The following is a 27,255-nucleotide window of genomic DNA, read 5'->3' as shown; positions in this document are numbered from 1 at the left end:
CTATCATAGAATATATAACAGTGTATGCAAACCTAAAGTGCAAGAAAAGACCAATTTCCTTCTCTCGCTTGTAGTTTTTTTTTTTCTTCACCTTTTTTGGCTGCTCTGATGACTTTCATCAAGTGCTCATCTTCTAGCTATTTCACTGAGGTGTCTGACTTACAGGTTGTTGTTGTAATTGTTCTATCAATGAGAGAAAATCTGAATAGACTCTGTTATATATTGTCTTACAGTCTGTGTAGCTCTCATTTTTCATTGATACTGAAGGTTGGGTCAGCTTGGATTGTTTGTCATGCTGCCTTTCGGTGACATTTGGCTTTATTGATGCAGTCTAGTTTTATGAGATGACCTTTATGATAGCATGATGTGTTGCATTTTTCTGATAGCGGGTGACTTGTCGACTTGCTGATTTTCATATTTTCAGATCAGTCAAACCTGATGGAGAATTTCTGGAGATATATCTTGGATTTAAAAAAACACATCTGGTAATAAATGAAACTAGTTTACACTTTGATTTGACTTGAACTCTGTGAGCGCAAACCAACACTTATGGTTCGTGTGTCTCTTCTGTTGACTAAACCTGTGTTCAGACTATTCAAATGTAAACTCTATTTGAGACCAAATGGATAAAATGCAATTATTTTATGCAAAAAAATGTTCAAATGCTTGTTGTTTTGATGTTGATGGATTGAAGATGACGCTGCATTGTTCAGTTAATTATTGAAAATAAAGCAGATTTGAATCACTGGAAAAAAACATGTTTTGGGAGGCTTTAAGACAAATTAAAAGTAGCAGCACACTATGCTAATGATGGCATTACACAAAGTAGACGCTGCCTAATGGCTTATCTTTAGCTTTCTTTGAAATATGTTTCTGCAGGTAGAAATGAGGACTTGAGATGTTTGCTGCAGTGGTGAATTGCCTCTGCAGGGCCACAGTATGTAAATAAAAAAAAAAAACCCCAAAACAAGTAAACAAGCTGAGGGAGAATGAGAGGAGCTTCACTGCACTTGTCCTAAAGCTTTTAAAGCATCTCTTTCGAGTTTGAATCAATACTGGCTACCCTGGATGAGAAGCTCCGCAACACTAGCCATTACTCTTGACCACTGCAGTTGGTACATTTGTCTGCGGGCTGCGTGCTTGACTGCGTGTTCGTCCGTGATGGAGCATGAGCTCCCATTATGGGCTGCTATTAGTGTCTTGTCAGTATTAAAACCTCGGAGCATCCTAATGCGTCTAAAGTGTGCTCCGTCAGGGAGAAGTGCACAAAGCGGAGAAAATGGTCAATGACTAGGCGCGTGATTTCTGAGCGTTTTCTTGCAATGTGATTTAGAGATTGGGCTTTAAGTCAAGCCCATTACTGCATCGCAGCGATCCTCCTCAGGGTTAAACGGTTTATTAGAGAAACATGGACCTTAAACTGCATCACGGCATCAGACTCCAAATGGGTTTGATCACAGTCTTGGATGGGGGGGAAGAATAGTAAATAAAAAGAAAATAGAAAAATAAATAACTGCTGAGAATTGGAACATCAATTTTGGTTTAAAAAAATATAATCCACTTTCCTTTAATCAGATAAAGTGAGTATAGCTTTGAAGTCAATAGTAACCAAGTTGTGTTTTTCCTTTTTCCACTTTCAGTAACGTATTTTTGCACCTACTGTTTTGTCTGCATTAAGCCAACTCGGTCAAGGCCATCACTAAATTTCAAAAGTGTCTGAGTGTGTTTGGAAGATTGTGATGGTAAACATCTATCACCAGGGTGTCCTGGATTCTTCAAAGCATGTTATTATTTTATTATTTTTCAGCCTTGAAAATCGGATCTCAGCCACATCCTAACTTCAATTACTGAGGCTGTTATCGACAGAGAGAACAGCTCAGCAGTTCAGGCTTCATTAAAAAAGGGAAAGTGTATTATTTATTTATTTTTAATGCTGCCAAACCGAAACACGCATATGCTAATATACATTACACAGTTGCGAGAAGAGTGGTTGTGCTGCAAGGAACTATGTGCTGAGTGAATGAATTGACTTCTGAAGAGCCTCTGTAATTGCGCTACAGACCAGTATGGCCTGAGTTTTAATTAACACGTCACGTTATAAATCTGTTTTACGTAACGTGCAGTCAAACACTTTCATTTGCTCAGCAATAGCAGACTCTGGGAGACCTCCTACAGATGAGTAATTACCTCGTGTCACTCGGTATATCTGGACCTCTCTCTTCCATTTACTGCGCTGATTAGGAGTATGATGAAATGAATTTCACAGGTCTGTTGCAATCACTGCAGCTTCAGTGCTTTAGACTTTTACTTTGTTCCTGTTTTTGTTTGTTGGAACGAAGTTATTATTTCTCATCTTCCCCGCGGCCGACTTCTGTTTTCTCCTACCAAATTTTCAACAAAAAGCCAACAAACAAAAATTAAACTTTTTTTTTTTTCCTGGTTTCAATCAGTCGTGCTCTTTTCTTTTTCTTTTTCTTAACACAGCCGCTAAAAGTACACGAGGTCAGAGGAGGGTTAATTGGGTATCAAAAGGTGAGCAGCAGCTGACACCAGTTATAGCCTAAAGCACAAAATACATGCAAATGGGGCACACATTAAAATGGATCTCGGCGGTCATCTCCGACTTATCCCAGACATTTATTACTGCCACTTAAAATGACCCACATTAAGCACTGATGCATTAGTATGTTTGCCGTTAAAAGGTTTAGCATGATTGTAGCAGAGGATGTTTGATATGAAAGGTTAATTCATTTTTGGACTTTTTTTTTTTTTTTTTTTAACCAATTGAAAGAAATGGAAAGTCTTGAGTGCCTTGAGTATAACAACTACAAACCAGTTAAGCAGTTTAATTTCCTTTTTTATTTTGTTGGTCCACCAGTTAAGTCCAAACTAGAGTGAGTGAGCTGCCATCAAAATTGGTCCCAAAAATGAAGTGTTTATAAATTTTGTTCCCAGTAGGAGCGAAACGAGGTACAACACATACAATACATGTTGGACTGATGGAAAGGGAACATGATCCATAGGGACTTCTGACTACTTGCCGCCACCAACATGTCATTGTTTTCATGCAGCCATCCATTTTCTTCCACTTATCCAATTCAGGGTCATGAGGGCGGTGGTCATAGGGCGAGAGGCAGGGGTACGCCCTGGACAGATTACCGGGCTGTCACGGGGCTGACTCGGAGAGACAGATGACCATTCATTGACCAGCTAACCTAAACCCCACTCATGTCTTTGTACAGTGGAAGGAAGCTGGAGTACTCGGAGAAAACCCACAGAGGCACAGGGAGAGCATGCAAACTCTTCAGCCGGCTGTAAAATATGTAACTTTATTTTTGTTGTGTATATTCATGTCTCCCTCAGGATGATGTGTAATATATTTGTGGATCCTTTTTTAATTTTTATATAGTGCCTTTATTATGTCTTAAATTTAATTTGCCCAAAGCTTACACATGTCTGCAAAACCGTCATATTTATATAAGCGCCAGCTGTCCCTTTAACATGCTAAATAAAAAACCTAGCACGCTAACATGCTGCACTAATGTGCCTTGCATTGGTACATCAGTATTGTTGTTTTTAACAGCAGCCCTCATGGAAATGCAATGCATGACTGCAGATTAACAGTCTTGGTGCGTGTCAGATGCTATTTACAGTTAAAGTAAAATAAATTCTGTTGAACATGATGTGTTACGTGCCGCATCGGTAATTTGTTATATCACTTCTGCATTACCAGCTGCAAAATGAACTTTAAATATAGAGCAGAGTCATCTGCTTTTGGCGTGTCAGCTTTTTGCTCCACTTCAAGCATCTGCATGTTAAAGCTGTAATATCAGAAGCCTTGTGATTAGACAAGCCTTTGAAACAAACCATGAAATTGATGACAAGCTAACAAGTAATCCACAGAAATCCATTCATCCAAAGAACAATCCATTCAGATTGAGCATAAAATTGGTGCCATGCCACCAATAGAAAGCTAACTACATACAATACTCTTAAAAAGTCGTTTAGTTACACTGTTGTATCTTTTTTTATTCAGCTTTTCACTTGAGAGTTTGTTTATATCATTAAGTCTGTCCTGGTAATTGATTGCTTGGTAGGATGGAGCCTAATGAAGGAGATTACAGAGTGACTAGAGGATTATAGTTGCTGTGATGAATAAATATAGACAATGTGTATAGACTGTACAATGGTACACTACAGACTGAAAATCCAAAATACTGTCAGTAGGTTTTTAGAATATAAGACACTCGAGTTAGTCACAGAATCACCTGGTTGTCGTCTAGTTTATTAACGAATTATTTCTGTGTTGTATTTCTAATGACCTTATTTGCATCCTTACAGCTCTATTCTAACAGTTTTGTCTTATTTTTCTTTGCCGTTGATGTGTTTTGTTGTAATTATCTGTCAGGTTATGCCCTCTCTCTGTTTGAATGATTAGCAGGATTAATTTATGTATTCAAAATGATCTGTTACCTCCGCAGAGCTGTAAATATGTTAGCGTATGGACTTTTCGCAGCGTATCAAACTAATGTGTACAAGTGTTTATGAACAGCTGCATATTTCGGGAGTCGCTTTACTTCACCATAATTGGACAGGCCTTTCATCTCCCGCTCTCGCTGCCTTTGAATATGCGTTTCCTCATCGAGGCAGATCAAAGGCACCACTTACAGATTAAAAAGAAGAGAGTATAAGTGTGTGTGCGCGCAGATATATGCGTGTGTCTGCAAATACTCATCACAAAAAAGGAAATCTGAGGGAACATTGATATCAGCCCCCTCTTTTCCATGTTTATCACTGTTTATCTGTTTTTCTTAATCCTCGTCTGGCTCTGCTGCTCAGCAAAGAGCTGCTATTATGACGAAGCGGAAACTCTAATTTATCAGCAGGATAGAAAATCGAACTTTGGCTTTTAGGTATTTAAAATTGCGATTGGGAATTTTGCCCAATGGGGCTCCTGCGAATTGGGAATTTGGTTAGATTTTGAATACGCTTCTTCGGCTTTTTTCACTCGCTAATTTGGCTTTAGTTGGTTTTATTCCAGATTGTCATTTTGTGTTAGCCTGTGTAATTTCAGTTTCTTAAAGTCTTGTTAATCATGTTTTTTTGTTTGTTTGTTTTTTAATTGTAGCCTCTTAGTCCTTCTGTTAACACATTTCTAACTTTCTCGTTTGTTCTATTTGTCAAGCCGCGTTTTACTCGGGACTAAATAAATGTACTTCCTGTAAACACTCGCACGCTGCTTGACAGTCGAGCAGTAACAGAAAATCAATATTTTTTTCAGATGCAATAACGATTAAAAAGTTTGCCCCTGGTGCACCTATTAGCAGATTGTTTCCTAGCGGAATCTGGGAAACTGACCAAGAACATCGACCCAAAGTGATGAGTTATGTGCACAAGTGTAAATATGAAACATGCTGGTTTCTCCAGTAAAGTTAAATTTGAAGACACTGGATGGCCAGTGAGTCATATTTCATTTAGGCTGATTTAGCCTCTCATTTTTCTGAAGGTATCTTATTAACATGTTCTCTCTGTGTGGTCATCTGATTGATTCCCAAAGTCCCCGCTTTGTGATTTTGCACACTTGTGACAGTAATGCTGACTAACTCATTACTCTCCTATCACTTTAGATGTAATATGGTTGGTCTCACTTTGTCATGTCCTTGGCTCATCTTATGACCCTGCATGACTCAGACAGATCTCCCTGGGAAGGCAGAAGGATGTTTAACATGCATCCATCTGTGGCTTTGAAGTCACAAGGCATACTTACATAACATTTGTGCCTCCTTCAGTGCTGCTTGAGAAACGTGCGCCGGAGCCTCCACGGGGCTGGCCCTATCTGTGTGTGTGTGTGTCACTGTTCCCGCCCTACCTACACTCTCCCATCTTCATTTGAAGTACTGAGGCACAGCTCGTACACACCACAGAGGCCCAGATGAGCACAAGTAGTCTTCCTATCCTTTTCTCCTCATCTTGCTCATTTTCCTCCCACTCGTCGTGCTCCTGCTCCTCAGCGATGGAAGCAGCTGTTGTTTGTTCATTAACTTCTTTTAGGTTTAGCACACACATCCAACAGTGTTTCAGCGACGTGCTCGTGCAGTCACACACTCCCAGACATTCACCCTCTCACACAGACCCGCTGCAAAAGGCACACGGTGTTTTTCTTTTAGCACACCTCTCTCTCAGTCTTGCTGTTGCACGCTGATTGTTTGTGTCTTTCCATCTAATTAGACTAATTGAGTTTTCTTTGCTCTGAAGACTCTAGCTCGTCTTACGACGCCACTGTAGAGAGCCTGGGTTTTGTTTGATCAGCTAGAAAGTCAGGGGAAGAGAAAAGGCGCAGACAGATCAGACTGGGGGATGTGTATATTTTCGCACAGGCTGAAAACGATTTCCCTCTGTACGAATCAAGGCAAAAAGGAAATGTCAGTCTTTTCAGGGCCGCCGCTGTCTTTTTGATCTCCCCCACCTCCCCTGTCCCTCGCATGGATTCATTTGAATAACCCTCTGGTGTACTTGTGAGTACAAGTTCAGAGCTGTGTCACCATGTCCTCTCTACATATATTTGACTGAAAGCAGATTACATCTGCCCTGATTTCCTCAGTGAGGACACATTAGTGTAATGCATGCAGAAAAACAAAGTTAGAAGGGCTTCCGTTTCCTTTCTTTTCTGTCATATGGTGTTGTGATCGGATCGGCACAAACTTTGTCGGGGCAAGAGAGCAAACTTTTCTATTTGATTGATCTTAAGGGGGGGTTTAGTGACGTCTCAGTAAAAGCCGAGTAACATACAGAACAGATTTGTGTACCCCAATCAATCTTTTTGGGCCTACACACAGACTAGACAAATCCTCTATAATTGGCCCTGTCAAACAATGCATGTCCTCTAGAGAGCTCATTTAAAGTCTGCCAATATTTCGAAAATAAATAAATAAATTTGACACTTTACACTGGTTTTAAACTTACTACTGAACAAAGATGTGCTGAATGCTGATTGGGTGTGGGCTGTTGCAAATCGCACGGCCCATATCCGCTATATTGAAGCCACATCAATGCCATTGCTACTTGCGACTAGCGCTAACTATAAACTATAAAATTCCACCATCATATCAAGCTGTTACGGAGCCCCGCAGGGGACATGGGAGAAAAAAAATTAAGACTGACTTTTGCGAGATCCCGAGTTAGTTTTGCGAGATCTCGCAAAAGTTCGTCTTAATTTTTTTTTCTCCCATGTCCCCTGCGGGGCTCCATAAGCTGTCACTCTTATTGGCTTTGTGTTTTTCACAGGAGGAGTTCTGTGGAGACGACCACATAACATGGAACATGATGTTCCTTCATAATAGTGGCATGGTGCATTACGGCTATTTACTTGAGCGACCCTGGTAATAAATGCATTCATGCTCCCATATTCATCTAACATCCACTACATGGGTGTCTGTACTGTCGTTCATCCTAAAGTGACCCTGTTTCGACAGGAAATAGTGAGAGATTGAGTTTTATCATATCATCCCCGGTCCCATCAGTAGGGACGTGATAAACTGTGTGCGCTTTGTGTGTGTTTGTGAGTGTCATGAAATGTCAGTGAAAGGAATGATAAAAGCGCACAGAATAGAGTGTGTGACTTCCATGTAGTTTGTTATGGGAGATCAAAGAGCAGCAGCAATTAATGGCTTTCAGTTTTTAGTTCCCTGAAACAATGTCACATCAGCGTGATGTGCCGAGAGACAACCGTTTGACCCATTAAAAGTTAACTTCATGTATAATACTGTGCAGAAGTCTTGAGTCACCTCTCATCTCTTTATATTTTGCTTCCAAGAGCCAGACTTTATCACCATCTTCTTTCTGAAATCTTTGAGTTTTTCTTTAGACATTGGCTGCTTTTTCTCTCCTCTTCAGTCCAGTCCTTGTACCTGAGCATTTTCACATAACAGACAACTTAGGAAAGCAATGAATGGCATCTTTTTAGCACTTTATTAGCAGCCTGTTGCAAAAACATTATATGTTCCCATAAAATAGATAAAATTGCCATGAAATAGTATGCACTGACAGGGTGACTCCCAAAGAGTTATAAGCTGAAAACATATCAACATTGTGTGCAGTGTATTCTTAAAGACATTTGACAATTGAAGGACAAAAGTAAAAATGGCTGACTGACCTAAAAATATCTACAGCAGATGAAGCAAAAGCCTGACAGAGGACCTGAGAGATGCATTTGGTCCTTCAGTTGATCTGCTGTTCGATAAAGCCTCACCAGAAATGGTCTCAGGGGAACGTTGGCTGTCAAAAACACATTCCTTAAGGAAGGGAAGTACAAAATTCAAAACTTAAATTGATGGCAGCCAGTCTTAAATAGTGCAGAGGTTATCTAATTTTTAATTTATTTATTTTTTTTGGTTTGAGTCATGGAGGAGGTTAGGCGAGAGGTACAACAATGAGGGTCTGCATCCATCTGTAAAACACAGCGGAGGTGCTCTCATGGTTTGGGGCTGCATTTCAGCAATTGGGGTTGGGGAACTTGTTGAAATTGATGGAATTATGAAAGCAGAACAGTATCAATCAATCAATAAATCTATAAGCACATTTAAAAACAACAGAAGTTGAGCAAAGTGCTGTACATAGTTAAAAAGTAGAACAAACACACACAAAGCACAAAACAAAAACTCAGTCACAATTAAAAGCTAGTGAGTAAAAGGGTTTTAAAGATGGCAAGTTTTGGACTGATCCTGATCCTGAAGAGACAGACTGTTCCAAGGTTTGGGCGCAGCAATCGCAAAGGCCTGGTCTCCTCTGTGGTTTAGCCTGCTACTAGAGACAATCAGAAGGAACTTATCAGCTGACCTGAGAGTTCTATTTGGAGTATTTTTTGTTAAAAGATCAGAGAGGAATGACAGCAGTACCATCAGATTTTGATCCACCATGCAATACCGTCAGGAAAGCGTTTGATTAGCAACAGTTTCATTTTTTAGCATGACAGGGATTCCCAACGAAGTGCAGTTAAACCACACCCAGATAGTGTTCCATTGTGTGTTTTTCTATCAGTCATAGATTGGCCTCCCCATAGCCCAGACCGTAACAATATTTAAGGAGTGTGGGATCATCTTGACAGGGAACAAAGCAAAAGGCAGGAAACATTCAAAGAAGAGCTTTGAATGTCCTTCAAGAAGCCTTTAGAACTATTCCTGGAGCCTACTTAAAGAAATTACAAGAATGTTTGCAAGAGAATGCAGAACTTGTTGAAGAATAAATGTAGCCATCGGCAGGCTGTCTGGTTTCACGGTCTTGATGTCTTGATTCCCACATTGATCTTTAGTGTAAACAGCACTTTGTTACTTCTGCTTCCTCTAACGCAGTGAAAAACCTACTGGTTGTCGGACTGATGATACCTTTCCTGCCACTCTATTTTTGGTTAAATAATCTCAGTGCCCCAGATGGTCTGCAGTTTGCCTAAATTACTGCATGTTCTTCTCCTCCCCTCGATTGGACTATCCAAGTGGTTATTTTTCTGTTTCAGGGGGCATCAAATACAAAACAGCACTGAGGTTAGGATGTTATTCCAGCTCAGTAAATCCTTAGAATTCGGTTTGCGCCTCAGTTATCGTCTGACAGAATATGTCTCATTAGTAGCAGGAAGAAGATGTCTTTGGAGCCGAATGTGTAGCTTATTAGTGTGACGAATTATTGGTTGGGATTATTGTTAAGTATTATGTGAAGCAGTAAAGCGTGTAATCTGCTGACAGTTGTCTCTGCATGACCCTGTATGTCAGTCAGACAGAAGGAAGCTGTGCAGTTGAGTTTTCGTTTAAGGAGCGCTGATGCATTGTGATATATTTGAAGTATTTGGGCAGCTGGTTAAACTTTTCGGATCCTTGCTCATACTTAACTTTTGAATGCAGTGTTTTTTTGCTTGTTGCTGGTTGACATCACTGTTCAGAGTGCAAAAAACTGCCGAATGACACTAGTGACAGCAGAGCCTCAAAGTTATCTGGCGTTGGCAGCTGATTTCTCTCAAACTCTAGCAGAATTGCACTTGCTTAAAAGTTTCTTATAGTGGTCCTTATTCATCCTCTGGGGTGAGCAGCAGCACATGTAGGGTTGGAGACGTGTGATGTCCTGGCTTTATAGCTTAGAACTGGACCCGATCCCTGGAGAGAAGCTTGATAAAGCCATGAAGAGACAAATCATTGATCATGTGAAAGTCAACAGGGAAATGTCAGTGAGATGAGAGAAAATGAGGGGGGGGGAAGGTTATTCAGTTAGGAATAAGATCTTTGTGGTTGACTGCAGAATATTGCTTTTGTCACTGATGGAAAAGATCCATGTGTCTCTGGAGATGAAGAAGTTTGGGAGAAAAACCATGCGGTCACAGAACGCACTCATTTTTTTTAGTTCTTTTATTTTCACCTTGTACCCAGCGGAGCGTAAAAAGTGGCTCAGTGCTCATCCGTGGGATGAAAATTGAGTCCACAGCTTATATTAAGTTGTTGCACTGTGCAGGACGTCTTAAGTAAGTAAAGTTGCTGCTGTATGCTGATGGCATTCATCACAACTTGTAATGGAGTCTCGGTGGGAGACGGAATATTAAACTTCAGGCATGTACATGACAATTGAAGCTGTTTAAACCAGGGTAAAAAACTTGCCCCTGCTGAGATGACACAGAGTCAGATCTTCCTTAAATCCGATGGGTAAACTGGATATCAGGGCACGGAGGATTACACACCATCAAACAAGTCATTTCAGTCTAGCAGCAGCAAATGGTTCCTGACTCGTGGTCTGAAATAGCAACATGTAGTGACTGTTAGGACAGTAGGCAATTTATGGAAGGGAAGAAGACAAATGAAGGCAGGGACTCCAGACAGAGTCATGCTTGAGTGATGGGTAAAGTAATTTAGCACAGCACGACAGAAGACGCGTCAATGATGCGGACTGAGACAGCTTCCCTACAGTAAACATTCCAGGAAGTAATAAGCCAACCATCAGCCCGGCCTGTTGTTGTGGTGATGGGAGCTCAGCAAGAGGCCGGCTTGTGGGGGTTGGATATCTCACTCACCTCCCCTGGGCAGTAAACTAACTAGGAGGTGGAGATGACAGAAAATAAAAAGATAAATGGGGTGGAACAAAGGTTCTGAAAGTAGGAGATAGAGGTTGAGAAGGAGGATAAAAAAGAGGAGTTGGAGTTAACAGGAGCAGTGGAGAAAGATAAATATGGCCAAGAAATGGGATGAAAAGTTTATATGAAGGGGTAGGATGGAGAAGCCGGGGTGTAGAGGGAGCCCACAGGCTGTATAACCAGAAAACTGCATTGCAATAAAAAGAACTCATCATACACTTAGGCGCCCACTATGTCAGTGTCATCGCTTCCTCCGCGGGGCCTTTATATCCTCGGCACAGGTTTTTTTGACTCGCGTCTTATTTTGTATTCAGTAAACACTTCCATTTTTGTTTTCAACTTGACACGGGTCTAATAGTGTTTTTGCAAAGAAATCTTAGTATTTGTTTAAATCTCACTAGGGTGTGACTTACAAAACTAGGAAGTACACGCAGTAAGGAGTTGTAAGAGAATGAAAGGTTGGGCGTATTTTTGCTGAGCCGCAAACTTTTACAGCGCTTGTCAGAGCAGTTATGCAAAAATATCAGTCTGTTTGGATGCTCAGAGGCTGTGGAAAGACTTCACCGCTTCAGTTTCCAGCACCATATGCAGGATGTATTATTACATATTTATGGTTTTATCCCCATTTTCGCTCTTTTATTGGACACCGACTTCTTGCCTCCCAGGATTTTTGTCAGTGTTTTGGGGGGTGGAGGTTCTTATTAGCATCTTTGCTGCCAGGCCAAACATTCATTATGTAGCTTGGCTGAAATACTTTCAAAAATCCAATTCCCTTGTTGAATTATTCTCCTTCTTGACATTTCCTTTTTTTTTTTTTTTAAATCTGAAGTTTAAGCTCTTTCTTTGTGGTGTTAATTATCACTCATGTCTTCTCCAATACAAAACAATAAGAAGGCATCTAGCTGAATTATTTTATTTTAGAAAATCTACAGAAAGTGGATGTACCACTTTGTTACGTATAGATGCTTGAAGGCTGGTGTGTGTAGGTTTTTATCCCTTTATGGTGCTTTTTCATAAACATGTTCAGGAGTTAATCAAATGGAAATCTGTGGTGTTTTTTGTTTCTCATGAAATTTCACGGCTGTACGGTGTAGGGTTTGGCCTTTGGAAACTCTGTGGTCTTATCTTTCCTCTGAACTGAAGCTCTGTTGTGAGTCCCACCCAGCAGTTCATCCCCGAGGGGTTAGACAGGAACTGTGTCTGTAGGCGGTTAGACCCCTACACCGTGAGATTTCATGGAAATGTGCAACATCAATCATCAACTCTGTTCTTGTTCCCTGTTTGCTGTTTCAGTGGTTGATGACAGTGTTGTCATTAAATTTGGAGTAGAGAATGGATTGTGGTTATTGATCCTTTTTTTTTTTTTCTTACTGTAATGAAGCTCTAATTCTTACACTGACATCATTTTGAAATCCTAGCTTGGCTATCCGTATGATCGATGCATCAGTTATTTGAAGATACACAGAAGCTGTCAAATTGTTTTCTGTGCAGCCTCAAAGCTGGACGCCAACCAGCTCGGCCACCCCAATTTGGAAATCCTTCCTCTTCACTGAACGATGTGGGCTCTAAATAAAATAGCTTCAGACAGATGGGAACGTAAATGTCACACCAAAGCTGAATGCCGTGTTTCAAACTTCAATAAAAAGGCAATTGTAAACAATATGTGAAGAATCAGTCAGTTTCTATGAGTTCACTGTCTAAAGATTGAGTATCTTTGAAGGGTGTTTTCTTTAGTCGTCGATAATATTTGAAGTTGATGGCTGAAAAAAGCGAGGCACAACTGTTATATGAAGCAAATGTCGGCGATTTTCTTTCTCTTAAAAACAATATGTATAGCAGTTGGTTTGCTTGGCGAGGATGGTGTGAGAGGGTGAGTAGGAGGTAGTGTTGATCTGCGTAATTATGCAATTCACTGAAAAGTAAAGAATCGCCAAGTAAATTTTTAAGACTGTTACCAGAAACTCGATAATGTTTTTATTTTAAGGTGGAGGATATGAAGGCAGGCTTTCCCACACTACCCATTATTCATGTGTCTATTTTCTCTGGTGAAAACAAATTATTCCCTTCATGCCTTTGTTGCTAAATGTGTCACTTTGTGCACATTTGTCTCTGTTGTTGCTTTCTTCAGGGCGCTCTCATTCTTCCATTCTTTTGATATTAATGCATTTGCTGATTGTTTTCCAACTTTCTCTTCCTTCATCGACATAAGTATGCAATAATTTATCATCATCACCATTTCCTTTATCCATCAGTTCCTTTCTTGTGTGGTTTGTTGCTCCAGGCCAGCCCCACAGAGTGTGACAATGTGCTGCTTTTAAGCCATTATCATAATGCTTTTCATTTTCTTTGAGAATATCAATGTGTTTGAGATGTAATTTGAATGTATGTTAGTGGGCTCATTGCATAACACAATATTTTTGTTCTTGCTTTTCTACCATTACACTTTCATTGCCTACTTATAACCTGTACTCACCCACTGTTTTGACACCGGCTCCATAGCGCCACAGGACAGTCCTTCACACAGTGGTCTCCTACTGTTCATTATTGGAGCACACTAATTGGTCCAGTCACCTAACCTTCTGAGGCCTCTTTCCTCCCCACCAAACACAGCAGGTGTCAGGCTCATGTTCAAAGCGTATTTCTCCGGCAGCCCGCCGTGGAGGCGACAGCCGCCTCAGAAGCAATCACGTCACATCGACTTTCTTCTTCTTCTTCCTTTTAAAAATAATTTCTGTTGTGATATGATGCGGTGACTTGCTGGCAGACCACCCACAAAGGTCAAGATCTTCTGTTCCTAGATGCCTTTACCTAGATGGCTTCACTTCAAATAGTGGCCAAGAGTGGAGATAAAGTAAAAGAGATGGGCCGCTGGAGGAAAATAGTGATGAAAAGGAAGGATGGAGAGGGAGAAGCCTTTGAATGCTAGGGAAAAGCAGGGTGATAAAAACCCTTTTTTTTTTTTTTTTTTTTAATCCAATAAATTGAGTAAGTTAATAGTGCTCACAATTCAATGACTTCTTGTTCATTATTTTACTTCCAAAGGTCTGCTATCCAAGGATTCATTGATTTCTATTAATAAGTGAGACCTCTGCTTTAGTTAAACTGTACTAGAACTATAATCTTACTGACATAAAACAGTCAGACCTTGTTTTTGTCTTTTAATACTGTGTAGCCAACACACACCTAGAAGCTATTGACATATTCTGTTGTACAATTACTACTCTGTATTTTATTTTTATTGTTTGTTGCAAGCTTGCCTTCACCTTGTTAGATTTAAAATGCACAAGTGGCTTACAGGGAACAATGCTATTACCGTTTATTTGATTTGTTTGATGTCTGCCTTGCTGCTTAGTCTTTATGGCAATGCGGGCGGTATATTAAGTTGCTGTTAATCGAAAATAAACATTTTCTACTACTTGCTGGTCACATTTTAAATGATCTGACCTACCACGAGACAAGGATGGCTTTTAATTGTTAATCAGACACCAGGAAAGAGGCACACTCGTTGGACACACAACCCCGGAGGCACAAGATTAGCATCTAAGAACCACTGCATTTTACCTCAATCTTCAGGTCATCTCCCAAGAGTCTTGTAGACACACTGCAAGACAAAAAGCCTCTCCACAATCAATAGCTGATTACCAGGTAACAGCACACAGGCTCTTCTAATCAATTTCCACTCCCTGTGTTAAGGAGCTTGCATACGAATTTCAGGATGTCCTTTTTCTTGGTTATTACGATGGCTATGTAGAGTGTCTGCTATTATTGAATCCCCAGAATAAGTTATTATTCTTCTCCATGACCTTTGACTCCAGTTGTCTTCTCTAATGGCAGCTCTGTCACATCACTGAAGGTTAGCTGTCAATTGAATATCGGATTGTGGCTTTTTAATGTGCGTGTTAGCCGGAACATGCTTTATTACTTTGTCAGCTTGTAAGTGTAGCCCATATATAACTTCTGTGAGCAGATACGCCAGATAATTGTTTTCTTGGAAGAGACTCTGTATAATAAGAGCATGTGATGCAACAATGTCATCATTCTTATGTTGGTTATTCTTCTTTTATCTGCCAGTCTTTTTATTCACGCTCCTTCACAGTAGTCACATTGGGAGCCGCATTAACCTTGTGTTTACTAAGTACGGTGCAGAATTCGATAGCTGAAACTGCTGTCAACTCTGCGATCGTATTCTCTGAGAAATTTAAGCCTAAACGAGTTCGAGAAGTGGCCTTCAAGTTTACAGAACTATTTCTGCTGCACAATTGCACATTTGTTCGATGAGAAGGGTTTACACATCTGAAAGCAGAGTACTTTAAAATACTGCAAGAGTTCTTTCATCTGTGCACACCCACAACACTTTGTTCCAAAACTTGACACATTTGTTATACTGCCAAATGAGCCACAACGAAGACGCACTCACTTTGCCCGCTTTACGCACAGATACACACACGCATACGCACACACACACACACTCTATCTCTCTTCAGGGCTCAGATCTCCCCAAAGGGCTGCTGCCCTCCTAACAGGAAGAGGAGTGTCAGTGATAACCCGAGGCACAGGAAGTGACTTCACTAGATGTGAATTTAAGAGGCTGCGAATTATAGTGGAATGCTGCAGCTGCATTGATTTTTCAGCAGATGCTGCACATTGTAAAGACAGAGCCTGGATTAGATAGGTTTGTGTGAATTTTAACTGATCTGACAGGGAATGGTTACTGGTGGATGGGTCTGCTGTTAGAATTGCGTTGTGTGTGCTTGTGTGTTTTGGTTTACGTGCCCACATTTGTGTTTATTCATTTGCTCTGTTTGGCAACCATATCACAGGATCACAATCTTTATTTGGACAATATGGCCCCGGCTCCCTCTTGACATCATCCGAGATGGTAAATTGCCCTGCTTCTGTCTCCTGTCCTTCAGCAGTTGCTCTTTAACGCTTTCATATCCTTTTCGGTGGTCTTCTGTGTAGATATTGAGACGAGGTTTTTGTTGGATAATTTTGATTAAATATGCTTTGGATTTGTCATTCCTGTCCTAATATTTATAGTTCCTTTGGTCCAGATATTTCTGTATAGGTTCTTTCTTTTGTCTTAAATCTTTGATGACGCGTTGGCGTAATTTTAGAAAGCTTTAGAAATTGGTTTTTCAATATTTTTTTTCCATTTTCAACTGAAGTCTTTGTGGGAAAAAAACAGTTTAGAAATTTAGAAATAAGCAAACACTTAGCCATCTGTGAAACTTTGTGTACGTATAATCATGACACACTCAAGAATAACACACAAAATGTACTTTTTTCTTTTTTTTTTTAAACGTATAAAACAACAAATCAGTCACATGGAAAAAGTTGGTATAAACCTACATGAATCACCTTCACATTCCAAAAATGCATTAAAGAGAGATAAAAGCATCTATATATCCATCCTGATTCATCCCTCCCAATCAGTCGGACAGCAGTCTAAGCAGGGAAACTCATTCCTTGCCGTCCCTCACTGCCACCTCTACCTCATCCAGGGAACATCAAGGTGTTTCTAAGTCAGCTGAGCGATATAGTTGGTACAGCATGTCCTGAGTCTGCCCCAGGGGCATCATCTGGTTGGACATCCTGAAAATACATCATCTTGGAGGTGGAGGAGGCCCACCCTAGTCAGATGCCTGAACCACCTCAACTAGATTCATTCGATGTGGTCGGCGAGGGGCAAAACAAATTCAGAAAACCCATATGACGACAAAGAGACCAGACAAGGGACCAGTTCACCCTGGGAGAGGGTTACCAGGGTCCCTGTCTGGCATTGGCTCAAGGCTGGGTGTCTTAGCCTGAAGAGCTACATGGGGTCTGCCCTCCTATGGGGCCACCACCTGCAGGAAGTGCTGTAAGGGTTTGGTACATTGTCAATTGAGTGGAAGCTCTGACGATCCGATCCCTGGTAAAAATCTGCACTACTCAAACTTTTGACATTCAGGGTTTGTTCTCTTTGCTGCTGGAGTGTGTGATCTCAACGTACCAAGATATGAAGAGTTCTCTAAGGCCGTAAATACTCGGTCCTCAGTGATAAGCGGACTACATCACTCATCACTGGTTAAATATGGTAAAACACTAATTCTCTTTGGCCTTTTAACACATATTGAATAATATGTAAACTGTTAGAAAAAAATAAAATCCTTCGCTTGGTTGTGAAAGTAAAAAAGTAAAAGTATAACAACTAAAGCTTATGCGGAAGAAAAAACAGGATTTGAGACATATGGCGTGTGCACTGTAATATTTAATTTCTGACTCACTCAGCTTATTTTATCAAATATAAATCTTTTAGTTTACAGTTAAGTGCTTCGAGTTTTTTTTTTCCCATTCTTTTTTTCTTTAAGCAAAAGTTGGAAACGTTTGGGAATCTATTACGGGGTTTTTTCTAAATCCTTTTTTTTGCCTTTCCTCGCATTTTCTCTGCTTTGCTCACCTTCATGTTATTACTCCGTAAGTTTGTGTTACTCTTTGCTCATTCACTGAACTTTATTTTTCTTTCCTCTCCTCTTTTCGCCCGAGGGATTAGAAGCGTTACATTCTTACCCCTGTAATGGTTCTAATCCGCTTACTTTAGTAATGTAGCCCAACATTAACCCCGACGTGCCTCGCTTTAGGCTTCATCCATCTCTGTTTTTGCATTCTTAATAAATGTCTACTTTTGTAAACCGCACTCCTTAAGTTGATTGCACAAAGTTAAAGCATTAAAAGCCTCGGTGAGCCAAAATCATCAAACAAGTTTTAGCGGTTTTTTTTCTTCTTTTCTCCCAGCTTCCACCCATTGTTGAATTAGTTATGCTTGTCAAATGTGCCAATTCGCTGCAGTTAATTTTACATCTTTCACTAGAAACCCCTCAAACGGCATATATTTGTCAGCATAACTCACAAGTGCGATTTAATGGCCTCGAGTATGTAAATATTTTTAATTAGCTAAGTGCACTTCAAAGTCTTTGTCTTATGAATATGCAAGGTTGTATTGTATTTTTTCTTCCCCCTCACTTGACAGCCATCTGTCTGCATGTCTTTGATGCACACCACATGTCTACCCTGCTGTTCAAAATGCCAGCACACACTCGAGGAGTCAGGCTATCACTTCCACACTCACACACAGGTTTAATATATGGAATCAATTTTAATGCTTGCACCTCTTTAACATAGCCCTATATAACACAGCTCCTATCCGAGCCTCTTCAAAGCATTTAGCCTTTACACTATAGTAGGAATTTCAGGCCTCACTTAATTCAGTCCTCTGCAGAGTGATGATATTCAAATTGTGGGATCTGAACAGTAACGGCCTTTAGTAGTTGGGTAGTTCTAGTAATTTGAATAAGCGCTGTCAAGGAAAAGGTGCTGTTCACTGATTAAAATACATAAGAAATGAAAAAGGTTCTTTGTGGAGCAGATTATATCAGCCCCTGTCCTGACACCCCACCATCCCAAATTCCCATTACTTTCCTTTTTCTCATCTATGAACAAAACATCCACGTTTTCATCCCTTTTGCACCAGACGGGTAGAAGATTCCACCTGCACTGTTGGCCCTCTCCCCTCGCTTTCTCTCTTAACCCTCACAGACATCCTTTCTTCTATTAATATTCTTCCTCTCTGCCCATTTTCTCACTGACATCTCTTTTTTTTTTTCCTTTTATCCACTTTTTATTTTGCTTCTACTGAATTCTGGTCTGTATTTTCTTTCTTGGCAGAAAGCCTTACTTTTCTCATGAACTGCCTAGCTCTATGTCCATGCAGGCCTCAGGAAGTGGGTGTGTAGTGTGTTGAATGGGTTTAGGGGGGAGAGAGAAAGAGAGAGAGGTAGGGAGAGGAGGGGAAAGGGAGGATACTGATTAAAATAATAAACAGCTGTGTGATAGAGCGAGGCTAGTGGCCAGAAAGAAAGAGCAACAGAGGAAGAGAGAGGAATGGGGATACCAGCTATGGAGTTTGTATGACCCCCGCCCCCCGCTAAAAAATCAAGCAGAGAGCTGGAGAATTCAGGTAACTTTTTAAAAAGTTTCTTCTTCTCGAAGAGGGAGAGAGGACGGAATGGCAAATAGGTCCCGCTCATCTCTTTCACCTTCCCAAGAGACAAGGGGATATCAGGCAGAGCTCCAACTCAAAAGAGGGGCCAAAGTGTCAGACTCGCTGTTCAGGATCTAGACGCAGAACCTCGAGGCAGCTCTCTGCGAACATGTGGCTCCAACAAAAAGAAGGCGGCATTCTTTGACTAAGTGGCCCAGTCATGGCAGTGATTAGGAGGGTGTCATAGAGCGACCAAACTGGGGCTGGTAGCAAGTCGGACGCTGAGGGGGACTCTGTCTCTTTGAGCCCAAGTTACCTTTAGCAAGGGTAAATCACATGCCTCCGTCTGCTGTGGTCTCTCCTCTTGGTGTGTGTGAGACTGGATGAGAGAAAGTGCTTTTTATTTCACTAATTGAGAGCAAACGTCCCGGCCCTGCCCAGGGTTGGACTACTGGACACGGTGAACAAAGCTTCCTTCATACTTTGAAGGGAAGTGGTAGAAGGAAAGCAAAGCAAACCCGAAGGAGAGCGCAGACCTGTCCTCAACCACACCAGTCGTCCCTCAAGACACAAACCGTTATCTCCACTTTGCAGACCTCCACCCAAGATTTGTCGGATTTCTGTCGCGGTTTAGGTGCTCCATTCCTGGCCCGAGGAACTCAACAATCAGCCTACAGCTGCTACTCTGTCAAACCTCCAGTGGCACCACTTGTCCCTAAATCCTTGTCTCAGCTCTGAAGCATGACTGCAGGGTAACTGTCACCTTCCCTATGCAGTCTGGCTGCCTTTCAAAGGAGGATGCTACCAACATGTGGCGGGATTAGGCGAGCACACGCACCGGCATGCATGTTCGAATGCTGCCAAGGGGTGTGTAAATTGCCTGTTTTGGGATTGCAACCTGGTTTTGACCCTTTTGTGTCTGGATTTTTTGCAAGAGCTGGGTTTTTCAGTTGCCAGATTCGAGATTCTTCAAATTCTGGATTTATTATTGATCTGAACGCTGACCTTGAATGTTCTGGTTTTGACCATAACCACTGGAGGACTTGTCTACTTGCTCTAAACCTGAAACATCCTTTCATCTGTATGAAAGTAGAGAAGATGTAGGGACACAAGGGAGTAGGAGGAGTCAGAATGATTGGCTTCAACTTCAGCTTGCAGGAGCTGCTCAGAAAGTTTGAAAAGGTATATTATAAGTCTGTTCTGTCATAGCTTGACTTCTTTTAGTTTTTGAATGATGCAAACGATCAGTACAAACACAACCATCTTTCATTCTTCTTTTCCCCCTATCTTTGTTGTTGTGGTCCAAATTTAGTCAGCTTTATGAAGTCTAAGCAGTCCTTATTGGACTCATTAAAGTGGAATGAATGGTTCTGAGAGACGATACTGTGCAGAGAGCGAATTAGTATAGAATGAGACCCACAGCCATGAAATCGGCATCATTTGTCAAAGCGGACCTTTACGCTAATTGCTTTATTAAGATCTAAAGGCTAACATGGCTTAGCCAAGTAAGGGTCATTGTTGTTTTGTTAATGTAAACAAGTTCCTTTAGGTGAGAGTTTCACCGATTGGCGAGCACGTCTGGGTGTTTTGTGTTTTTTTGCCCTTCAGCCATAGCTTAACAGCATGTTTAATGCTTTTATCCTTCATAAAGCTTTAAGCAGTAGTTGTTGCTTCAGTTTCCAGGGAGACTCGGTCGAATCGCTTCTCCAGCTCCAACAAGCTCACAGCCAGCAAATCTCTATCACTCATTACAATGTGCATGAGATCCAGAACCATTAACCTTTCTGCTGCTTTTCTTCCCACTCGCACATAAATCAGTGTTTGTGTGTATGGTGAGTGCGAGTTTATAGATCGAGGAGAGGAGGCATATTTTAGGTCCTTTGCCAGGACCTAAAATGGTCCATTTTTAGTCAATAATTCATAAATAAAACATAGAAGAAAAGTAAACACAGGCCGGTGGTTACTCTCATGGTGACCTGTGGCATACAAATGGTTTTTTATGTGTGTGTTTGGGTATGTCTGTGTTGACGAGAGGGAGAAAATGATCCGTCGCTACACTTATACATCAACATATACAATCCTCTGGCTGCAAGCAGTCTTTCATTAGTTGAAATGCACCCTAAAAGGGGGTTTTTGTAAATGAATATATGTGCCGTTGTATGTCCGTTCAATGTATGCTTTCTGTGTTATATGTGAATGTGCTAGTGTGTGCAAACTATTTCCACTGGAAGTAGAAGCGCTAAAGGAAAATATAAGGGAAGCACTTGGGTAATGACTTGAAACACAGCCAGCTGGCTCAGAAGCCAAATGTGTCTCTGTCTTTTATTCTTGGTGTTACTCTTTCTTTCTGTCTTTATCTCCATATCCTCTCCCTCTGCCTGTCTCTCCCTGGCTTTCCTTCTTTCTTCTGTAACCTTTAAGAAGGATTTTATTTGTGCCTTAAAAAAAAATGCAGTGGATCATTATCCTTGCAGATCACAGCAGAGGCATTTGCTTCGGCCTTCAGTGAAATGCCCATTGGCATTAACTAACTGCGGCATATTGCCACAGGTGTAGCCGTTTCATGTGCAGTCTGGTCGCACTGTGGCTGAAATTTACTTTTTGAAATGTATTTTTTGTTTTTCATCAGCGCACTTTGCAGAGTATTTAAACTCTACTATAAACTATTCAAAACATATACACAGGTCATGTCTTTTCATACTCGTCTAACATACATCCACTCTGAGTCTCCTGTATTGTTTATACCCATTCAGCGTCTTCCCTCTGTTTATATTGGAGTGTGTATTTGGAACCACGGCTGATTTTTGTCAGTGGATTTTTTCTGTGTACAAAAAATGCACACACTTGGCATCGCTACATGTAGGTCATGGTAGTTGGACAGTTGAAAACTCTTCATTTTTTCACCTTAGTGTGATGGACTTTCATTCAATGTTTTCACACGCTACTCATGTTTTGACCTGTTGCACTTGTGGCAATGAGTGTACTGTAAGTGTCGACTCTGGCCAAGTGAATCCATCACTTTGGAGAGTTTCATTTTCTCCTCAGTCCTCACTAAGACCAGAGTCTGTGGATGTGTGCATGATGTGTGCGCCTGAAGCCTTGTTTATACTCTGTTGCTGACACAGACACGGACAGCTGGAGACACAATGGCCGGATAGTTATTCCTGTTAAGCCTTGATTATACTTTCTGCAGCCGCTTGGGTTCAAGTGATGCAAATTTTGTTGGTAAATGGGGAGTACCTGTCTTTTTTTTTTTCTTTTCTTTTTTTTTTTTTTGTGACCGCGGACTCATCCTGAGAATTTACATTACACCCACCCCAACTGGACTTGCATCCCAGATGGTGGACTTGAGGTGAGCTTCAAGGAAGTATGAAATGGGTTCTGAACCTGTGTTTCCAGCTGTCCGTGTCTACAACAGACTTCAGTCAAGTCGAGCGAGAGGAGTTATCTTCAGGATATTGAATAGCAAATTATTAAGGAAACTGGGCAGGAAAAATTAAACTAGAATATGACTGCATTCTTTTTTCTTAAGCAATCCAGTACCGAAACCAATTCCAATAATGTTGTAGGTTACTAATACTCTAATCTTTTAATAATTTCGCTCCGGAGCCTGTTTAATACCAGGTTTCTGTGCCCATTCCCTACTCACTGGGGAACGGCAGGATGATGGAACAATGGGGGACATCGCCAAATCCCTAATCATTTTTGACAAACCAGTGAGAAACTTAACACAAATACATTGCTTAACTGCTCAGTTATGATGTATAATTTACAAATATAATAGTGTAATATTAAAAAGTTTCATATCTAGAAACATTTTGAAGATATGTTCATTAATTCATCTGTAATAGGCCAAAATTAGCACGGGGTGATCCGTGTATCCGTTAGGCTCTAGTTAGTGTAGTAGCACATTAATGGCAGTACAGACCATTTCCATTACTGCACACAGTTATTATAGTGATGCAGAGGATAGGAAAGCAATTCCGCAACAATGGCCTTTTCCAAGATTTTCCTGTGTTTTTATAATTAGAATAAATGTAAAATATTACATTTCCAGTGCAAATGATACACAATTAACTACTTAAGCTGCTGAAGATGTGTAATTTTATACACCATGTCTTGTATTATTTTACGTTCCTGCACTGTTGTAGGCTATATGTCTTATTACACTTTTATTAGCTACAGCAATTTTGCCCCATTTGCACACCTCTGTGCTCCAAGCAGTGTTACACTTACACACATGGTATTCTTTGGAGTCTTTTCTTTATGTGCAGTTGAAAAAGGTTGAACTGAGGGGAGTCCCAGTAGAGAGAGTGCGCGAGAGAAGAACATGGAACAGTTTTATACATCTAAAAATAAAACATTTGACAGGATCCTCTGCTTGCGTCAGCGCCCCTTGTGGTTTAACCCTCACACACAGACGTTCACACATGCCCTTTGAGATGGGGTTCTGTAATAGAGCCACTGAGTTAAGAACACAGACGCACAAAATCTTGCTTCATCATAATATTGAATTTGGTCCTGTAAACATACACACATCCATACACAGAGCATTTTTGAGTCACACTGCAGTGCATTAGAACTTTATACCAGCATAAAATGAGAAATTCTTGCTGTCATTCAGACCTGGTGTAATGTAATGGTGGTCCAGCATTAATATGAAGGCTGATATTGCTCGGGGACTTGCTTCTGGATGGCGTGGGCCTTCCAAGTCGGCAAAAGGATAGAAGTTCAAATCTTTTTAGTCAAAGTACCTTGAGGATATTCCAGAAAATATAAACTTTTCTGCCCTCTGGTAAATTTGTTTGCAGTACGCTGTGATGTCCCTCAAGAAAAGTCTTTGTGACACAATCCGAAGAAATTTTAGGTTCACTTGTAGTCAGCTGTCTCATCCATTTTTTGTGATAAGAATGATGTGAAACTACTATATTGCTGCCCTTGACTGTACTTTAATTTTCCGCTGATAAAACCATGTTCTCTGTTCGTATTTTTAGGACATCCAGGCTGAGATCGATGCCCACAATGACATCTACAAGAGCGTCGACGGGAACAAGTCGAAGATGGTTAAAGCGCTGGGCAGCTCAGAGGAGGCCGTGTTCCTCCAGCACAGGCTGGATGACATGAATCAACGATGGAGCGACCTGAAGACCAAATCTGCCAACATCAGGTCAGTAAAAGCTCTCAACTTAACTTGTTAACTTTTGCTTTCTCGAGTCTTTTGGGTCATGGATGTCAGATTGCAGTTTTTTGCCTTTTTGCTGCTCTCAAACTTGGAAGAAAAAAGATATCTTGGCATAAGGTCTCAAGGCAATGGTTCAAGTAGGTCTCAGCTTGAGTGTACTCCTTTTTTTTAATCAGCTAGTGTGTCATAACATTGCAGAAGTTTTGATTAACTATTAAATGTAGTGCATTGGGAGATGTGCTATTTCCTGATCAGAAAATTTCCTTTTCCCCAACATGTGGAATTCTGGAGCCCAGGAAGTTGATAAATGAAAACAATCCAATCAGAAAATGCTTTCATTTAAAAATGAAATAACAATGTCAGTAAAATGGTCTGCATTTGGACCTGCTTTGTACTCAGTGAAAATCCTAAACACTGCGCCTTTAAACACAGTGTCCATAGTGTCTACTTTGATTATTTTACACAAATTACACCAGGCTTCTACACAGTAACTACATCAGTCATTACTCTTATGCATCACAGCCTCCATCCCAGGCTGCTGCCAATGTTGTTTTCTTAAAATGCTTTAGAAATTTTGGAGGAGGAAGAACAATAGCTACTGCGTGATATTTTTATATGTGATGTGACCGTTTACAGCATCAAATACTGCAGAATAAAATGTCAGGTCGATGCAGGATAGCCACAAAACAGTGGTGCTGTCTGTTTGCATCGTGCCTCTCTCTGCGCTATTGACACTACGACAGAACATCCTGCAGCAACCAATTTATAGCTCGTTGAGCTTTTGTCATCCTATTTCTTTGTGATTGGTACTGCAGTTTCAGCGAAGTGAAGGTAGTTCTTTGACTGACTTGCAGCAGTCAGCCCAACTTTGGGCTGCTACACATGCAATCCCGAAGGCAAGAAGTTGAAGCTGATGAATATTCAAGAAATTTGTGCATGTTTTAAATTTGAAGTGTCCCATTTTGGGGGGAATTCAGGTGGTACTTTAATTTAAAAACAAAAAAGAGAGAGATGGATTGATTTTTCTGATTGCATGATTGAAATTGGTCTCAAGGTTGCTCCTATTGTAGTCATGATTTAAAAACATTCTTCGTATATGAAAATATTCATTTGCATACAGTATTTTAGGAAATATTCATTTGAGTTGTTTATAACAGCCTTACACTGCCTCCTGTTTTCTGCATGTCCATCGTGAAGCAGAGGGATGACGTATAGCACAAAAAATACCCGAGAGCAACCACGGTAGGACATAAACTTCACACACGTAGTGCCTCGTCAGCCACAACCTTGGCATAAATAAAAAAGATTGGTGATGAGTAGGGACGCGGACGGTGAAGAAAGTGAAGGCAGAAGTGAAGGTGACAGGGCCAGATGGAGATGTTCAAAGAGGAAGAGGGGAGGGTGAATAAAGCCATGCCAGGAGAACAAAGTGAGGTTGGGATATCAATACAAATTCATTTCATTTATTTATTCATTTTCAGGCACAACAAATACCTATATTGAACATAAAATACACAAAACAAAAAACAAAACTGATGAAATGATTCTGAATTTATAATGGTTTATTTTAGTGGGAGAAATGGGACTTAGTCAAGCTGAAGCATTGCACAGAAAGGATAGAACGGGGGAAATAGACAGCAAGAAAACTGTGTGTGTGTGTGTGTGTGTGTGTGTGTGTGTGTGTGTGTGTGTGTGTGTGCGCGTGTGTGTGCGTGCGTGCGGGAGATGGGATACGGTATGATGATTGCATGCAGGCCATTATGCCTTAATTGCAGTACATGTGTAATTAAGGCTAACTCGGTAAGTGGCATTAGGAGGTCTCTGTACACCGTGTTCAGATACATTTTGCCCAGAGGAGAAGAGAAAAATAAGTGATTATCAACACACATTGCACTCAAGCTGCCACCCACACCGTTAGCAGCCAACTGCATCCACCTTCTTCAAATAACGTCCACTCCAGAAGGCCAGCGACCTCTTTTTGAGTGGTTAGCAATCTGGTTTTTACAGGGTTTTGTAAGGATATGTCTTTTTATGTGTTGAAATACAGTCATAGCTAGAATGTAGCAGGAAGAATTCAAAAGTTGTTGAACCTTACTATGTGATTTAAACGCTATAATTTAAGAGAATAACAAATTTGAGACCGTAATATGTGCGCATGTATAGAATAAAGTGTAAAGTAAGGAGTACAGTTTGAAAGGATTTACTGCGATACTGTCACAGGGATCTGGTGGTACTAGTTTAAGTGGATGCTTCATCTTGGCAGAGCACATCTGGAGGTGAGTGCTGAGCGCTGGTCTCGACTGCTGGGCCTTTTGGAGGAGCTGTGGAGGTGGATCTGCATGAAGGATGAGGAGCTGGCGAAGCAGATGCCCATCGGAGGAGATGTGCCCACTCTGCTGCAGCAGCAGAATCACTGCACGGTATGAATTGTTGCCACAGGCGATGTTCCTGCCACACTCTGAAAGATTTATCCATACCTTGTCCTTTCCTTATTGATTTTTCTTTAAGTTTTCAGAGAGAAGCTTCAAGAAAGTAACTTTTTTTTCCTAAAATAAACGTTCCTTCTGAACATTTTAAGCATTTGTAACCATACTCTCAGCTTGATATAGCCAGCCCCATGTTATCAAGCTTTTTTCCCCTTCTTAAAGCAAATGCCTCATTAGTTGTCCTCTCTCTCTTTCTGTGTGCGCAGATGGTTTCCTTGCATTTGACTAACATCTCCCTCACTGTCCTAATCATTTTCTCCTGTTAGGGTACAGAGGGTTAAGATTTCTTTTATTTCGTGAAATTTGCTAATGTTATATCGTAGCAGCCTAACTCCTCCCTCCTTATCCTGAGCAGACGTCTAATTAACTAGAATAAAGATATTAAATTGCACAAGATGCGTTGTTGTTGTCATAAAGATAAACAAACGTGTTATTAAAAATATAACCGTGCTAACGATGA

The 27,255-nt window shown here is 40.8% G+C and overlaps 1 protein-coding gene across 7 annotated transcripts in view; it reads left to right on the top strand.

Moving 5' to 3' along the window:
- utrn (utrophin) overlaps positions 1-27,255 on the top strand; it is a gene marked incomplete at its 3' end in the record, with an annotated part of 194,758 nt that overhangs the window by 88,947 nt on the left and 78,556 nt on the right. For all 7 annotated transcript variants that reach the window (XM_082506782.1, XM_082506783.1, XM_082506784.1 and 4 more), the window contains 2 exons: positions 24,122-24,294; positions 26,573-26,729. In XM_082506782.1, the coding sequence (XP_082362908.1) occupies positions 24,122-24,294; positions 26,573-26,729 (330 nt within the window). The remainder of the gene's footprint in view (positions 1-24,121; positions 24,295-26,572; positions 26,730-27,255) is intronic.

Source organism: Aulonocara stuartgranti, assembly GCF_965226115.1.
Source record: "Aulonocara stuartgranti genome assembly, chromosome: 15".
NCBI classification, from domain to species: domain Eukaryota; kingdom Metazoa; phylum Chordata; class Actinopteri; order Cichliformes; family Cichlidae; genus Aulonocara; species Aulonocara stuartgranti.
This window is presented reverse-complemented; position numbering and strand designations above follow the sequence as displayed.